At 42.4% G+C, this 19,220-nt stretch overlaps 1 protein-coding gene across 1 annotated transcript in view; it reads right to left on the minus strand.

Moving 5' to 3' along the window:
- The window catches only part of ttll5 (tubulin tyrosine ligase-like family, member 5), a gene marked incomplete at its 5' end in the record, with an annotated part of 91,715 nt that overhangs the window by 20,519 nt on the left and 51,976 nt on the right, over positions 1 to 19,220 (minus strand). The window contains one exon of the mRNA XM_080784202.1: positions 9,472 to 9,667. Coding sequence (XP_080640328.1) covers positions 9,472 to 9,667 — 196 coding nt within the window. The remainder of the gene's footprint in view (positions 1 to 9,471; positions 9,668 to 19,220) is intronic.

The raw sequence follows: 19,220 nt of genomic DNA on the forward strand, positions 1-19,220 counted from the left end.
TTTGAATGTCCTTGACATGAAAAAGTTTGGGAACCACTGCTTTCCATGTTATTTCCGCCCCATATATGTCTCTGTGAGCGCTACAGCAGCAGTGGGTGGAGAGAGTGAGTGGGTTGGTCCTGCAGGTTACAGTAAGTAAGCACCGTTCTGTCCCGTGTTGATCTGGGGGAGAGTTTAACCAGGAAGCAGAGCAGAGAACTTGGGTCCAGAAAGACCACAACATTTCGGCAAGTATAAAGTCACATCCCAAACGGTCAGAGCGGGCCTCAAATGTGGACCATCAGAGTGGACCGAAGAAGGAGATATTACACTATTTGGGCTTTTTAAAAGAGAGATGTCGTCCGACAGCTTTCCAGCTGCTGCGTCAGAGAGGCAACAGATCGACCAGGGAGCCATGCTGAAGCAGCCTGTGATAAAGTTACACAGAATAGGTGTGTACGTTGTGTATGTTTTTATGTCTCTGTACAATTTTCTTTCAGCTTCAACAGAAAGCAGATGCACAGAAATGTTGTCGGTACTCGGTGGAGACTAGTAATGCTTCCTCCCAGCACGAACTCAACTGTCTGTGTGTGTGTGTGTGTGTGTGTGTGTGTGTGTGTGTGTGTGTGACGTGTGCGTTTGCATGTGCGTTGATAGGGATAGGGAACGTCACTTTAATTCTATGCAACTTAAAAACACTCTAATTTCTCTTTTACTCAATCCACTCATATGCAAGAGTGGACATTGTGTGAGTGTTAGAGATCTCTCCTTAGTCCTTGTCTGGTCAATTTATTGAAGCTGTCATATATAGTGTTTGTGTAAAGCCTTCCAAGTGCCTATAGCAGCCTAGCTGTATCAGATTCCTTCTACTGCTCCTCCTGAACCTCAAGGTCACTGCAGGCACCAGTGGTTCCTTGTTTATGCCCCGTTTATCTCTGTGAGCAACCCCTCCCATTCTATGATCCTCTCCCCTGTGAACAATACATACCTTGTCAAACTAAGGGGTTTTCACGCTCCTCTGTTCTGTATGTTACTCACAACATTGGATGGAACACTTCCATCATTTGTATGCATACAATCCCATGGGCATTAAAGCCAAAAAGACAACTTTGCTCCGATTCTTACATTTTTCTTATCGTTTCTAGTATTTACTTCAAAGATTGCCTCCACAGCGTGCGTGTGTGTGTGTGTGTGTGTGTGTGTGTGTGGGGGGGGGGGGGGGGGTCACAAATTTGATCAGAAGTTATAAGATTCTGATTTAAAGGAGAAGTAAAAAAAATAATTAAAAATAAAGCTAGTTATCTTCATTCTAATGCAGGTATTTTAGTAGCTCCAACCTTTTTTATTATTTTATTTTCATGAAACGTCCGTTACCATACGTCCGCTTTTTCCCGGACCAGTCCTCTTTTGGGGATCTGTCCATTTTTTATTATAAATTCCTTCAAATGTCCGGGGTTTCTCATGTAAAAAACACTCCTAAAAACAGCCATAGCCACAATGTGCTGACAATTCAGGATTCAGGATCATGGAAACCCCTTAGTTTGACATGTCACATGCTAAAGCATAAGGAAAGTTGGACATTTTTGCCTTAGGATGTTAATGATAGGGTCTCATATAAACCCCTATATAAAAAAGTTCAATGCTGACAGCCGGTCAGCAAGTGGATTAATGAATGTATGTACTGTATATAGACAATATTTTAGGCCAATAAAAAAAGACTATAGTATAGGTATACCGAATGTTGCACAAAAGAGGCCTGATGGCTGCCGGACTAAAGGTTGTCACACTGAGGGAGATCCCCCACTTTCACAGCTTTTAAAGGACAATTGAAACAGTGCACAACCAGTCTATCACATAATGACTCTCACTCGACAATAGAGTATGCCTGCAGCCTACCCTAGTAATAGTTTTAATCTTTTCTTATTCTTCTCAAATTCTTATTTTCTCTTTTTACTGTGTTTGAACTGTACTACTGTATGTATTCGTATGCTGTCCTCTCGTGTATTATTATGTAATTACTGTTTAGTGTTAAATGTCTGGGGACTACGAATGGAAATTAGCATTAGCATTAAAACTCCTTCAGCGCCACCTGGTGGTCACCAGTTTAGGCTCCGAGTGCCAATTCTCCCATTATAAAGAAAGAAAGAATTTGTAATTCTATTATGCATGTATTGTGCATGTCATCACCTGTACACCAGATTGGAGGAATTTTCAAAATATTGATGAAAAATAAATATATATATATTTTGAAGAATATATAAATTAAAAAAAAAAAAATTCCCAAGGGAGAGACGTCTTGACGCCCGTGGCATCCATTACAAAGACGTCAATTAGACGTCTTGACGTTTATGGCTACTAATTACTAAACAGTTTTAATATGCTCTGACCCGTCCAAATAAAGTAAAGTAAAGTAATTTAGAACATTATCAGTTGGTAATACAACACGGCTTGCATGTTATTTCAAAACATTTTATGTTTTTTTCCCCTGTCCTCATTCTCCATCCCAGATGTCTTTCATGCCCAACTCAAACATATCTACAGCAGAAATAGACATCTCAAACATCACCAGAGAACTCATACAGGACAGAAGCCATACTACTGTGACCAGTGTGGGATAAACTTCAGCCAGAGCAGTACTCTCAAAACTCACCAGAGAATCCATACAGGACAGAAGCCCTACACCTGTGAGTGTGGGAAATGCTTCAGCCAGAGCAGTACTCTCAAAAAACACCAGATAATTCATACAGGACAGAAGCCATACTACTGTGACCAGTGTGGGATAAACTTCAGCCGGAGCAGTCATCTCAAAACTCACCAGAGAATCCATACAGGACAGAAGCCCTACACCTGTGAGTGTGGGAAAAGCTTCAGCCAGAGCAGTAATCTCAAAAAACACCAGAGAATCCATACAGGACATACGCCCTACACCTGTGAGTGTGGGAAAAGCTTCAGCCAGAGCAGTACTCTCAAACAACACCAGATAATTCATACAGGACAGAAGCCCTACACCTGTGAGTGTGGGAAAAGCTTCAGCCAGAGCAGTACTCTCAAACAACACCAGAGAATCCATACAGGACAGAAGCCCTACACCTGTGAGTGTGGGAAAAGCTTCAGATGGAGCAGTACTCTCAAACAACACCAGATAATCCATACAGGACAGAAGCCCTACACCTGTGAGTGTGGGAAAAGCTTCAGCCAGAGCAGTACTCTCAAACAACACCAGAGAATCCATACAGGACATACGCCCTACACCTGTGAGTGTGGGGAAAGCTTCAGATGGAGCAGTAGTCTCAAACAACACCAGATAATCCATACAGGACAGAAACCATACTACTGTGACCAGTGTGGGATACGCTTCAGCCAGAGCAGTACTCTCAAAACTCACCAGAGAATCCATACAGGACAGAAGCCCTACACCTGTGAGTGTGGGAAAAGCTTCAGTCGGAGCAGTACTCTCAAACAACACCAGATAATCCATACAGGACAGAAACCATACTACTGTGACCAGTGTGGGATACGCTTCAGCCAGAGCAGTACTCTCAAAACTCACCAGAGAATCCATACAGGACAGAAGCCCTACACCTGTGAGTGTGGGAAAGCTTCAGTCGGAGCAGTACTCTCAAACAACACCAGATAATTCACACAGGACAGAAGCCCTACACCTGTGAGTGTGGGAAAAGCTTCAGCCAGAGCAGTAGTCTAAAAAAACACCAGATAATTCATACAGGACATACACCCTACACCTGTGAGTGTGGGAAAAGCTTCAGTCAGAGCAGTACTCTCAAACAACACCGGATAATTCACACAGGACAGAAGCCCTACACCTGTGAGTGTGGGAAAAGCTTCAGTCGGAGCAGTAATTTCAAACAACACCAGAGAACTCATACAGGACAGAAGCCCTACACCTGTGAGTGTGTGAAAAGCTTCAGTCGGAGCAGTACTCTCAAACAACACCAAAGAATCCATACAGGACAGAAGCCCTACATCTGTGAGTGTGGGATAAGCTTCAGATGGAGCAGTACTCTCAAACAACACCAGAGAATCAATGCAGGAGAGTAATCCGTGTGACCAGTATGGGAAATGGTTCAGCACACAGTGAGTTAAAAAACAACAACAACATGGCTGCAGTTATGGTTGTACTGCCACCCCAATCAGCTGCAGGGGTCAATGGGTCGTACCACAGACAGACAGACAGACACGGCCATTGGAGCGGTTAGACAGCGCTCAAAAACTGGCAGACTGTGTGAACCTGTTGATCTGCAAAGTGTTAAACAACACATTTGTTTGCGAGAGTGAGGTCTAGCCACTAATTCGGGACTCCTGGATCGCAGCCCTCCACACTTTCCTATATCTAACATCAGGTTCTTGAGCTCTACAGTGTTGTTAGCTAAGGTGTCGCGCCACAGTGCGTCTACGTAGGTGGTGTGCTTCTTTCCCCTACCTAGCTTTGCCCTGGGTTGGCTCCAAAAGAGTCCGTTTACTTGCCTCTAGTTCTGGATGCCTGACACAGTGCCCAACCAGCCTCATCCTTCTCTACTGTGACCCGGGGTAGGTCACCCATAGAGGTCCACATTTCTGATGCGGCCAGTCCATGTGACACCTAGTGCCATTGATGATCTCCGCTGCTCTCAGCTGGTTCCTCAAACACCTGTTTTTTGTATTTATTTTATTTATAATACCATAATCATCATCATACATCATGATGTACATCATGTACAGCATACGTCAAATTTAATTAATTAACCAAACAACGACATTGAAGAGGCTTTGGATGTATAGTGGTTAACTTGAGTTGTCAGCTGTTGGGTGGGGGTGAGGAACTGTGATGTGCATTTGTTTATATTTAATTGTATGTAATGTGTGTTTATTTCTTCAGTTTTTTGTTTGTTTTGTATTCATGGACATGTCCTGTTGTTTCTTTGAAGATTTTGTTTTAGTGTTTGTGCTGCCATTTGGGTGAATGAAATAATATATGTGAATAATAGTTTTAAGAATGTCTATATCTAATATCTATATCTATAAACATATGTTAAAAAAAAGAAACAATTACTTCAACTATTACCACCGATACCATCATATATCATTGCTATCATTCTCACTACTGTCCTACCCTCATAATTTAATGTACTAATTATCCTGTGATATACTGTATTTAGACAAGAGAATACGCTCGAGCAGTAATTTGAATTGATTGAGATATTTCTGCTGTGTTTGACATCGTCTGACAAGCCATTCCATATTTTCACCCCACAGACAGAAATACACATAATTTTCTGGGTGGTGCTGAGTCGGACACTGGGTTGTTGGAAGTTTAGGCCCCATCTTAACGAAGGGTGCACGATTATGAAATTATGACCGATTATACAGAGGACCACAATGGAAACAAGCCTATAGGGGCTTGGCCCAAAGCCTGTTAATAAAGGATTCAATCAATAAATAAATAAATAAATATAGCCTATACTCTTTTCCAAGTGTCTGTTTTCACTACTGAATGAGATGAGTACAAAAATGTAATGTAGTGTAAGTGATTGGGGTTTAATATGTTCCAAGGCACAAACGCAAACTATCAATACTAGATTAAGACTAATTCAGTATAATTGGATAATGAGAACTTACATAACCCCGGAGAAAGTAAATAAATTTGATCCAAACATTCCTGATTTATGTTATAAATGTGGGGAACATAAAGGTACACTGTTCCACTGCTTATGGGAATGTGAGGAGATTAAAACATTTTGGAGGTCCGTGGTCCATTATGTCTCTCAGATTACGTCAGGTCCAGTTCCTCTTTGTCCTAAATTATGTATACTCAGTATTTATCCATTAAATTGTACACTAAATAGTAATGAAAAAAGAATGACCGACCTTTGCCTGTTACAGGCCAGACGCTCAATTGCGCTATGTTGGAAGAATGTCAATGCACCTACGATCGGCTTTTGGCTGAGGAATTTAACAACCAGTTTGGCACATGAGAAACTAACTTATGTAATTAGGAAGAAACCTGAGGTATTCTATAAGATATGGGAGAATTTCTTGAACTTCATTAGGCGAGGTGATATTGAAGAGGCTTTGGATGTATAGTGGTTATCCGAGTAGTCAGCTGGGGGGTGGGGGTAGGGAACTGTGATGGACATTGTGAATCTGTTTAACTGTATGTAATGTGTTTTATTTTCGTTTTTTGTTTTATTTTTTGTTTTGTCATTATTTATTTATTTTTGTTTTGTATTTATTATTGTCAATTCATTTCGTTTTAAAATTTTGTTTGTATTTGTGCTGCCAGAGGAATGTGGGGGGGGGGAAATATATGTCAATTGTTGAAAATACTTGTGTAATATAAAGAAAATGAATAAACATATGTTTAAAAAAAAAAAAAAAAAAAGTAGTGTAAGTGTAAGTGTATTTTTACATCATTTGATTTGGCTTATTATATTTATATTATATTAATTTATTTTTTGTTTTGCATTGATATCCTGTTGTCTAATGAAGATTTAGTTTGTGCTGCCATTTGGGTGTATGAAAAAATATGTGAATAATTGTGTTAATGAACAAAAAAATACATTTCCAAGTGTCATACAAAGTTAATCCAATGGGGACAATGAGGTTTCCTGCTTAAATTGTAGGCCTGTCAAAAAAAAATCGATTCGAGTTAGAATCGCGATTCTAATGCCGTCTGATTCAGAATCGATTCTCATTTTCCAAAAATCTAATTAATTTTAATTTCTTAATTTTTTATTTTTCTTGCACAAATGTACCTGTGCATGCAATGCATTATGGCCTGGGCACCTGTTTTAATACTAATGTATTGTTCTGGTATTGAGTGAGAAGAGATTTTGTAACTTTTGTACTGGTTCAAATTTGTGCAAGCTAAACCAATGAGACATGTTCTTACTCTTGGATTTAACCTTTGTGTGTTTAAATCATTCAGTTGATAAAACTTTTACAATTATACAAGCTTTTTACTAAATGTACTCTGCTTTCATGCCAGAAGACTGGAGTAGATCATGCTAAAATTCTATTTAATTGTTTTTAATAAAATAAAAAAAAACTGCTTTAGAATCGAAAAAAAATCTTTTTTGAATCGAGAATCGGAAAAATCGAAAAGATCGTTTTTGAATCGAATCGTGGGACACCTAAAGATTCCCAGCCCTATTAAATTGTATAGTGTTCCAGTTAAAATGTTAAAACATTTTCTTTGTTTCATCATTTCAAATTTCACTTGTTCATCAGGATGGATGAACAAGTGAAATTTATCATGAGTTCTCTCTCCTGATTGGATATAATTGGTATCCCGAGCTGAAATGTAGGGCTGTATTTTGCGTGTCTTAAGTACCAGGTCTTATTACTTAACTTAAGACCTGGAGGCGTGGTCAATGCTCTTTGGCCACTCAGAATAGCCAAATGGCATTGATCACGCATCCAGGTCTTAAGTTAAGTAATAAGACCTGATAATAAGATAGATAATAAGAATAATAACCTGGTACTTAAGACACGCAAAATACAGCCCGTAGTTTCTGTTTACTAAAGAACTGGAGAGATGGGGAGACCCATGTTGTAATTGCTGGTTCTAAAAAACATTGTTACTTTATAGCGCCACACATTTATGTCATATTACAGTAATCTTTCCCCCTAGGATACATTATACCACGAGGAAAACGTCAAAGAATATATCCATTAGGACAGATTAAAAATAACTTTATACTTAACCTTTAACCACTTGCAACCTTGAGCAAAATACCCGATTTGTCAAAAATAGCCGATGTACAAGCTCACAACGCGTCGCACTACGATGCGTTGTGAGCTTGTGATCGGATATGTTTGGCAACGAGATTTGGTGTGGATCGAAAAAGAGCAGTGTAACTCAGGTTCGTTTTACTAAGGGCTATATATTGTGCCACCCCTTACCCTTAACTAAAAAATACATCGCATGGATGCACCTGGGACGTATCCTCAGTGATGTATCCTGAGGTCAACAGGGTTTCGGGTCTACCAACATCATACCCCATCACTCAGGCTGTTATGATAACGTTCTAAGTATTGGACCCTCGTCTGGTTCTGGTGTGTGACGACCCGGTTGATTATTTCCTTGGTTCGGCGGTGGACAGACGGACGGGCCGGCCCGGGAGAAGATTAACATGACACGAGCCTGGTCACATTAAAACGTTCACAAAGTTTATTACACATTACAGAATCATATATATAGCTCTGGATCCTGGTGTCCTAATGACGTGCCACTGAGACATAACAACAATCAGCTAGCAGCAAGTTGACCTTGCTCTATGAGCTGTCTCCAGTGGCTAACAAGACAGTCAGTCTATTACACTCCAGGCAGTGCACAATGCATATCAAGTACATTGCATATTCACGTACAAGTACCTTGTATGAGTACACAGCATGTTGTATACTACAACACAGGCGACTCAGCCGGGGTGATCAAGTCCCGACTTAAGTCCCAGTAGCTACCCTCAATCAGTCCCACTAGGGCAAAACCAGGGCCACACAATCCATTGGAACTACTCCAGAACTACTCCCAGTAGCTACCCTCAATCAGTCCCACTAGGGCAAAACCAGGGCCACACAATCCATTGGAACTACTCCAGAACTACTCCCAGTAGCTACCCTCAATCAGTCCCACTAGGGCAAAACCAGGGCCACACAATCCATTGGAACTACTCCAGAACTACTCCCAGTAGCTACCCTCAATCAGTCCCGCTAGGGCAAAACCAGGGCCACACAATCCATTGGAACTACTCCAGAACTACTCCCAGTAGCTACCCTCAATCAGTCCCGCTAGGGCAAAACCAGGGCCACACAATCCATTGGAACTACTCCAGAACTACTCTGCCAGGGCTGGGAGGTACGCTTCTGGCGCATGGAAGGACTAGGCTCTGTGGGTTGACTCCTGTCCGGGCCCCTCCTACGTCTCACCAGGTCCACTCCTGCTCTCACCAGGCCCAGGACCTGTGCGTTGCACCAGAGTCCCAGCACCAGACATTTAATTCAGGAGTGGTGGGCAATGGTTCCGCAGACTCCACCCGAGTGAGAAGGTGGTGCTACGGGCTCCGCCTGCTGCTTGAATGGCCCTCCTAAAGGCCTCACCGAGGGTTTGTTGGGCTTCCTCCTCACGGAGGACACAGGCTGGGGCGCTAACCCATACTGCTCACCCAGGTAAACTTATTTGCCATATTTTACTATTTCGAAAAGCCTTTTAAAATAGTTCAAATAGCCGATATACAAGCTCACAATGTGCACAGCACGACACATAACTTTTTTTTTTTTTTTAATCTCAAATTAGTAAAAAAATAAAAAAGGCTAAATTAGTTTAGGGATAAGCGATAGATAGGGCCATAAGTCTAAGTGGTTAAACATTATCAAAGTATTCAGCCACACACCTCGACTTGCATCACAGGCCACCCTATAGGGTGCCAGCCAGGGCACCCACTAGGGTGCCAGCCAGGGCACCCACTTTGAGAAAGGCTGGCCCAGTGGTTATACCTGATGGCGGCTGCGGCTATGGTCCAGGAGCTGGCGGGACAGGAGCCTCTGCTGCTGCAGCTGCTGGATGGCAAACTGCAGCTGGTAGCTGCCCTGGGTGGGCCGGTACTGCTGCTGCTGGGGGCTCACCCCCGTCGCCAGGCTGTAGGCGCTCTGCGTCTCTGCATCCCAAACGCCCTCGTCCTCCATCAGCTGCCTGTGGCTTTACAGAGTCGAGTAACAGCACATTAGAGTCGGCGACCGCCTGGATGAAAGGAATTCAATTTGGTTCAGTTATACAACAATTGGGAAACTGTCACCGGGTGAAAAAAATTAAGTGTTCCAATGGATCCAATGTAGTATCAAATCTTTTTTTTTTTTAATAGCCAAAGTTTTAATATAACGGTTAAAGTCGTTAAAATCTAAAATTACACAGATGCTTTCCCAGTTTGAATGAGTTCAAGACCTAGGTGACATAACACCTAGGTACAACATAACATGGGTTATGTGCAGTTCAGTTCATAATTCACTGACTGAAAGACCATTTACTTTTCTTCAAACACTACATATACACATACTGTAACACATAAACCACCAAACAGCTCATCTGAACCGCAACCGTGAATATTAAAGCCGCAATCCGTAAATTCCATATCCTATACCCAGGATTTGAATTCAGACTTCAATCAAACTTCTACCGATCTTACAAAACGGAATCCCTGCTTGGCCAAGGGAAATATTGTGCATATATGGGCTTCAAATGGCACTACTTACGAGTACCCGACACCTACTCTTCCACTTCTACCACCTTCAAACACTGCAGATGTTATAACATGACTACCATACAGATTTAAAATAAGTTAACGTTGGATTAGTTTCAAATGGGTTCCGGGTTGCAGCTTTAATAAAAGGAATATCCAGGCTCCAGCGGCACTGCGGTGAGTCATGGGTGTATTCTCCTCATCAGTGACTTGACCAGGCGAGGCAACCCAGGAGGAGATGCGGCATTAGCCGATTAACTGCCCCATTTCCTTCCACATGTTGAATTGCAACAACGTGTGGCAAGACGCAAAAGAGACAAGACAGCTCACGGGCCCTGTGCATTAAATGAAGACTCTGGATTTTACAGTCGTTTCCTCCCCACCTCTCACCGCTCTCTGCGCTTCACGTTCCATCCACATCACGGAGCCATGACCTGGAAAGCAAACCTCCACGCGTTTGTAACTGGATTATCTGTCATTAGGACTAAGCCTGGTTTCAGCCCCTTTTTGGCATTTTGGCCCCCCCGCTAAAGAAATGAGGCGTCCAGGCAGGCAACCCCCTCCATGTGCCCAGCTTCTATATGTGTAGTCATGGTGCACTCGGTGGACAGGCTGCACGTGACATGCACCACCCCAGCAGCGAAAAACAATGCCGTATAAAGAACTGTGCACGAGGAGCACACATAATGAAGAATACACAGTCAAATTTCACTTAAGCTCCATTATATTATTATTAGTCGTAGCAGGAGAATTGCGGAAACAGCGGAAACAGCTGTCTACATTAAGCGGATCTTGGAAGGGTTTCATCTATAATGAAATGCCCGAAATAGGTATGCAAGGTTGAAAGTGGTTCATGAATATTTATGTTTTTAAATCAATCCGTATTTTAGAGTATGTTAATACAATATACAGTAACTATAGTCAATCTTCAGTGGTTGAAACTTGGAAGTTGTCTCCCTATATGCTTCCATTGAGAAATCTAGACCCTGGTGTTGGGCAAGACACCTACTGGCTGACAAGTAATACTGCCCAAGCTCATAAGGCCAATATTACCCCCTTGCCAATTGGGGATTTCGTCGAGTTCAAATCCCGGGTAGGACATGATGAAACTTACGGATTGCAGCTTTGCGTGTACAAATGGTCCATTTGGTTCCATTTGTACACTCTCAGAATTACACAAAAATCTGCATTCATCATCATCATTTTTCGACCGCGGTCGAGATCATGGATTCCACAATGCTACGTCAGACTTCCCGGTCCTTCATTGCCACCCCCAGTTCCTGCCTACATGTGTCCCTAGCGATGACATCAGGGAACGACAGCTTTCTACCTCTGGTCCGCCCTTAGGCAGGACTCCAGAGAAGAAGGGAAGATATAACCTCATTGTCAGCTCTGTAGCAGTGGCCGGCAAACTGCGCTCTTCTGGATTGGACCAGTGAAGAAACACAGGGAAGGTTGCCGTATATGCAGTATATGGGTGGCTCTTCCAAGACAGATTTTGCGCTCTCATTAGAAGGCGGGTGTAAGTGCCATCCAACCGATTCTCTTGTTTCTTTGAAAGTGTCCATGTCTGGAAGCCATAGAGTAGAATCGGTTCAACGGTCGTCCTAAATACTAATACTAATTACTTTTAACATTTTACTAAACTGGGATGACCAGATTTTATGCAAATCTGCGTTAATTGAACACAGATTTTAGTGAAAGGAGGAACAAGAGAGAGCGAGAGAAGCTGGAGGGAGATATAGGACTCTTGAGGGCCCTAATGACGGAAAAAAAAGTTCTTGGAAATTCCTCCCATTATATATGCAATAACATTATTTTGTTCCGTCACAAGGGTTAAAGAAAATATTATCTTAAAATATCACAATCACCGTCAACATTTTCAGAACCACGCTGAGATAACGTCTAAAATTTGAATTCAATTAATCTTGAATAACAATGCACGCTGCGGGAAAGTAATCCCCTGTTGCTCCAGAGCACGCATGAGAAATATTCCCATTACGACACGGCCAAACAAAGACACAGGGGATCTGAAGCTATCGTGTGAACAATGCTATCCATCCCCGCATTTCTCAGTGCATGCAATCGCATGCGTGTGTTGCAAACAACTGGTACTGTATGACCCTGAGCTCATTCAAAAAAAGAAGAAAAAAAAAGGAATTACCCAAGAATAAATGGTTGCATTTAGGGCTGTGACTAACGATTAATTTCACAATCACTTAGCGTCTTATTGATTATTGGATTATTGGATTAATCTATGTAATCAATTTCGACCAGTTTTTTTCAGCTGAGAGAGAGATGAAGGAGGGACCCTCACTACATACAGTATTGTATACAATTGGTGTTGCAGATTGTGTTGTTGTAGTAACTCTGAGGAACAATAGTAAAAAGAGTTAATAAAGTTCGAAATAACAGTAAATGATCATCACCTTATCTGAATGTAACAGACGGCATGAATATGCTTAAATATTTTATAACAATGCGACAAAGACAAGCTTTTACATTTTGGCACGCATTAGAACGCATTTCACTTGATCCACCAAGTGTTGTTTTTCAGATGATCAATCAATAAACTTTGTAAGTGCAGGGATTCAATGACGCCAGGGGAAAGAAACCAATTCTCACTCTTTTGTGTATTAGTTCAGTCAGATAACTCACGAAAAGATTAATATATAAGTTATAATATATATATAATATAATATATATTAATATACAAGTGTGCATATAATATTTTATCTTGCCGTTCGGCTCTGCTACACTTTCTCCCTGATCGGCACAATTATACAGCCATCATTAAACATTAGGAGCAGGGAGATAGTAACATAATAATGATAATAACAAAAGCAAACACTACACCAACATAGTAATGCAGTGTATTAATCACTCGTGTATATCTGACTGAACTAACTCTGCAAGCTACTTTATTTCCTTGAACCACCAACAAGTACAATAACAATATACACTATATTTTTCCCCAAAAGGCTTGCAGATCAGCTATTTTAGAATCGGGCATGAAGAATCCGTTTATTTTGTCACTGCTCATACAGGTACAGGTACTGCCGTCGGGTGGAGGAGACCTCAGGTGGAAGATTCAAATTCAAAAATAGCAAAAGGAGCAGATCTACAAGTTCAAAACGCTTCAAGCTTGCAGATGTGTGACACTAGTATGAGTATAGGACATTAATCCCACTAGCAGAATCAGAATAGGGTCGACGTGGTGTCCGTTTTCTAGGGCCGAGCTTACCAGCACTCCACTTGCCTCCCAACCAGACTATTCATAACTCTGCCTTGGGTCTAGGCTTATTATCCCGCCCTCAATGTCTTCACATATTGTACAGTTAATATAAAACGCATTATTCAGGCACATTTCAGCCACCTCTTTTGCCCATTAAGACCACTCTTCTACACGTCATAAAACAGCGACGCAAACCTATAGTAACATCATTCTTTTTTTCCCGTGGCGCTAGAGTGGAGATCCTATAGTTTACAAGAAGAAGAAAAAAAAACTAGAAAAAGTTATAATATGAAGATAAGATGTTTCTGCCCCGACAGATTGTGTTAGCATGCAGTTGCAGGCCTATAATCACAGTCTTTACAGTAATAATTCCCTTTGGGCAACACCACAGCACACACACATCCCGCGTCGTCGGGGATGAACCGACGTTTCTGGCTATTCAATTCCAACACAATAACTCACTAATAGGCTAAAGAGAAAGGGGATAGAGAAGAGAAGAGAAGAAAAGAAGAAGAAAAAAAAAAACCCTCAGTGCCACATCTGAGTTTTCCATCACCAGTTGGAGCACATGTGTGAAGCTTCAACTGTCTGGGGCTTCCCTGGCAGCCATGCCTGTCATGTCAGGCCTCTCTCTCTCTCTCTCTGCTGCGTGTGGGTGTCAGTCTGCCTCCCTGCTGCGCTCAGCGTCCTGTGATACGCCGATATGAACTTACAATAACACAGCAGTGTGTGAGCCCAGCACATGTGCAGCATCAATCTAAACCCGGCGCTGAATGTGGGAAAATGCGCTGGTCAGAGAATGACATCATGGCTGTGGCCCTCCCATACCTCAAATCCCCCCTCCCCCACCAACCCACACCCCCTTGGCCGGTGCTGCGGACATGCAGGGCCGGAGTGTGTGTGTGTGTGTGGGTATTTCCAGCCATTTGTTGACTTTTCCCCCCGCTTGTTCATCAACGGTGTGGGTAGAACGGTACGAAATGAGCGGAGTCTTTGGTTTCATTCAAATGTAGAGGCTGTGGTTATAGAAGCAACGGTATGAAATCTAGCCTACAGACTCAGAGAAAGGAATGCATGGGGGGTTAACTCCGTGGTTGGCTGCAGGGAATGAGGACGGTGTGCGTTATAGCACACCTGTTGTCCATTGTTGACGTTTATGGCCGTCACCAGCAGTAGACATGCATGTATACATTACACTTACAGTATACTCAGGTAGAACCCTGCTGTGAAGGCATCTGCTCATTAACATGAACACAATCCTGGAATTTCACTAGTTCTCACCTCAGGGGACTCCAAGGTCCAAGAAATACACATCTGGCTACAATTGAGGTGAATAAAAAAGGAAGACATCAAACCAATTTTTGCTGATTTATTTTCTTTTCTTTTCACCAATATATAATATTAAAATATAAATATATATATATATATATAATCCTGAGCTTTCCTTGGTTTGCTGGACTTGTTGGCGTAGCAAATAGACAGTCACAAAATGTGCTGGAATGAAATGTCCTGGCACAATCAGACCAAGTAAAACAAAAGTCTGACAAAATATTGAACAAAACTAAAAATACCCAGTTCGAGGATGGTGGTGGACCTCAGTTGGAATAGAAACCAACAGAACAGAACTGTAATGCCTAATTTACGTTCCGGTGTATGACAGTTTCGCGCACAGACAATAGCCGATTTACAAGCTCACAAGGTGTAGCGATTGCATCGCGCTGTGAGCTTGTAAACGGGCTATATTTATGTCGCGCGACACAGTTGTATGACTAAGTATAAATCGGGAGTTAAAGATGACAGCTTTGTGGTTCGTTGTACGTGAAGAAGTAAATGGTGCTAAAAGAGGCCAGTCTGCAGATGCAAAGTGAGTGTTCCACTGACTGAGAGGGGTGAAATGGACCGGCCACGACGCCATCCAAACCTTTAATATAGCATAATCACGGACCTCCATCACAATTTCAAACCACAACCGTTATTAACAGTCCCGAGCATTGCCCGAACCTTACTGGAAATTAATTTTTACCTGAGCCAAGAGACGAGTTTCTTGTCCAGGATCGAGGTAGTGTTACCAAAAATTATTGCAAAGTACAACCTGGTACAGTACAGAATCAGAGAAGAAAAACCGCAGACGAGAAGAGAACCAACTGTTTGCTCGCTCCCTTGTTAAGTTTGTCATCTTGCATGTAGCTTTAATATCTGATTGTCAACATCGTGCTTCCAAACGTCCAAACATCATGTCACACAACACACGGCGAGTGACAAGTATAAATGTTTCAGGAAGTATGTGGTGTGGTGGTGGGAGACGGGCCAAACATTGAACGGCTTTGAGTGCAGCCCCCCCCCTAAACCCCCTCCCACCACCCCCAATAGCCCCCCATACCCCCTCCCACCACCCCCAATAGCCCCCCACCCCTGGCCGTCAGCAGGCTGCAGCGAGGAAGCGGCTCTCCACAGTGCTGAGCCAGCATACCTGGCAGGTCCTGGCAGCGGGACTTCAAAGGACCCGGCTCCTCTTTGAAACCCATCACGCTTCACCCCCGTGGTTGCTTAAAGAGCCAGTGTGCTTAACAGTTTCAGCATGTTTGGCAGCGACCATCGGCCCCAGTGTGTGTGTGTGTGTGTGTGTGTGTGTGTGTGTGTGTGTGTGTGGGTTGGAGCATGGGGGCAGGGCTCAGGAAATCCTATGTTATAAGAAACAGCACTGATGCCAAAATCAAGCTAATTTATCCCAATATCTCATCAAAGATGTCACACCGCTATTTTAACCATATTATGAACTCTAGCGTCCCTATTCTGGGAGAACATTCAGCGCAAAATAGGGAAACATTGAGTAAAACGTGCACATGTCAAGTATAGAGCCCTGGGGTCCCCCAGTCAATGAAATCTATAGGGTTTAAGTGGTTACAATTCTAGCACCAAACCTTAGGTTGGGGGGTAAAGAGGTGGAGTAGGCTTTTTGTTTTTTGCATTGGTGCTCAGTAGCAAATGGAAAGTTACAGGGAGCCACGTATTATCTGGGGAACTTTGGAATAAAGAGCTTTCAAACCAAAAGCTCTCTTGTGATGGAATGAAGGACTCAATATTATTCCTACTTCTTCAAGAACCTGGGTCACAGTTGAAACATGACGCTGCAAACTGCTTTCCTCATGAACAGACATGAACAAACAACCAAGGGGCAGGGATATTATAATGGTGTCATATGCAGCAGAATTACAGATTAACAAATTCCAAACAGGAGAGTATAGTCTGTCTATAGCACAGGGCACGACATTTTAAATATGACATCAAAGAGTGACGTAGTATGTTACCGTAGTCTCTTATTAGAAGAGTTGGGCTAAGCTTATGCTTTACTTAAAAAGAAAATATATATGTATTTATTAATTTATTATAATGTTATAATCAAACCTATCTTCATTTTGGTTTGTGATTATGTGAAACCGAATTAATAGGAAAAGAAAAACTCAGCCATTCCAATAATTCTCTGACAGTTCCATACATACGGAAGGGTTGGACTGTAAAAACACAGTGATGTTGATGTGTGCCAATGTGTCTGAGGCACTGTCACTCACATACAGTATCACTGTAAAAATACAGCCCAGCCACCATGTACGGTATGTTTAACCCGCTCGACGGCGACACCTCCAACGTATAATGGGTCAAAATGACCACGGTATCTATCCTACTTACTCGTCTCTAGTCTTCTCCCTTCCTCATACCTCCTTCCTGTGCTTGTCTAATGTGAAGAAGCAAGGGACCAGGTGGCGCAGAGAGAAAGTTCCTGCCCACCGCCGCACAGCCTCAAACTTTGAATTCTCCATGGCTTATCTAGCTTAATGCCCCCGGGTGCATTCACTGTCGCAACACTAGCGACTATACCACAGGGTTACGGTGACTGACTGTTCAGCAGAGAAGGAAGATAGCATGTTCCTTCCACATGTGTTTAGGTCCTCCTGGTGAAACTCCTCACACGGCTGGCAGTTGTACCAGAGGAGGCACATGCTCGTCTCCACCCTCCCACATCACTCAGCAGTGACAGGGACTCACGCATGCGTGTACTGTATGTGAATAATTGGGAATCGGCATAACTTAAATAGGGAGAAAAGGGGGAAATGGGAGTTGATGGTTGCGGAAGAGAGGAATCAGGAGACTGAGTGTGCATGTGTTATTGTTGATTCTGCTCCCTTCTTAAGCCTGCTTTGTATTTACATAAGCACCAGTGTAGTGTGCCGAAAATTGGAGATTTACCAGCAAGCTCACAACATGTAGATGTGATGCGTTGTGATCTCGTAGATAGTTTTTGGCACACAAGTAGAAATCAGACTTTATCTATTGCAATACATTAGGTGGTTGCCAGCATGATGCTCTCCAGGCAGCCAGCATTCAATTCAGCTGCTACATTACCTAGCGCAAGCTATATCCTCACCAAGTTAAAAATATATACATATGCATGCATGTATTGAAGTACTGTAGACTCACTCAGGGGACTGATGCTTGAAAAGGCGGTAAGAGGCTGTTTAAAACGAGCATGCAGGTTTTATTGACAGTGACCAAGAGTAGGCTAAAAATCTACAATTTAACTACTGTACCTATACTTACAGTACAGTAGACTAAAGTTGATTGCATGGGCGAAAAAGTAATTTGGTGATGAATGTTTGATTACTGAAATATTATTTATTTTGTGTTTTTAACTGTCATTAGACTGACAACCTAACCCAAACCCCTAACCCTAACCGCAAGCACGGAGCAGCGCATGTCGGACCAACGCATGTCGGGAGCGAGAGGTGATTTTTTTTATGTCGGACCTTTGGTGTGTCGGATCTGCGTGCGCACGCCGTCTAGAACAGTGTTTCCCAAACATTGGGTTGGGACCCATTTGTGGGTCACATTTTTATGGGTTGCGACTCGCGAGTAAATCATCTTTTCTTCCCTCATAAAATATATAATTTCAAAAGATTAAACAAAATCACAACATTCCAAAATGTAGTAGTTCAGTTCAACTTCAAGTAGTTCATGAATAAAATCAAAAGGTCTAATAAGTTCTGTAGGTACTGGACCGATCAGATTGTTGCCATTATGCCATTGCCAGTATGCCAAGAACATTTTTCACATGTATTGTGTTCAGTGTTTTATTTTATTTGTATTAATAATAATAATCTCACATCCACCTCCAGGGATATGGCAGGTATGGAGTCGTACTTGGAGGGCAGACTGTAGACATGTGAAACTCCACATTTATATTATATTGGTGATATCATTGTAGGGTACTGTGATGCCCACATCCCCATACAGTATGTTAGTTACGCTGTCGCACAGCAGAGGTCTCTCATTTCTAGTTCTAAACAGCTCCAGACAAGACGGGCATCCAAGGATGCTCAGATAAGCCATGCAGTTATTAGATGGTCTTATTTTTTGATGCAGTCGCATATAAATGAGTCTGTCTAGGTTTGTCTGGGGATAATATGATAGCCACTAGCTTTTTTCACATATTTCGTTTTTTGAGCAGCGCCGGGCGCTCCAACACGTGGCTTTGTGTGGGTGCCACGGTACAATAGTGGCAGCCAAGTCTATGGACTTATTATGGAACTTTGATGACACTTGATGACTTCATCATCATGATAACCGGTGCCGCCGACTTCACACAAGTGTGATTTTTTTAAATGCAATTGTAATAAACTAGAGGTTCGGCCCGAACCTCTAGTATATGGCACAAACGTAATGCAAAGCTCAGCCAATCACAGCACAAAGTGAGAAACTCGCAATTGTATGGATGGCTC

The sequence above is a fragment of the Protomyctophum bolini genome (assembly GCF_963924005.1).
Source record: "Protomyctophum bolini genome assembly, chromosome: 15".
Classification (NCBI taxonomy): domain Eukaryota; kingdom Metazoa; phylum Chordata; class Actinopteri; order Myctophiformes; family Myctophidae; genus Protomyctophum; species Protomyctophum bolini.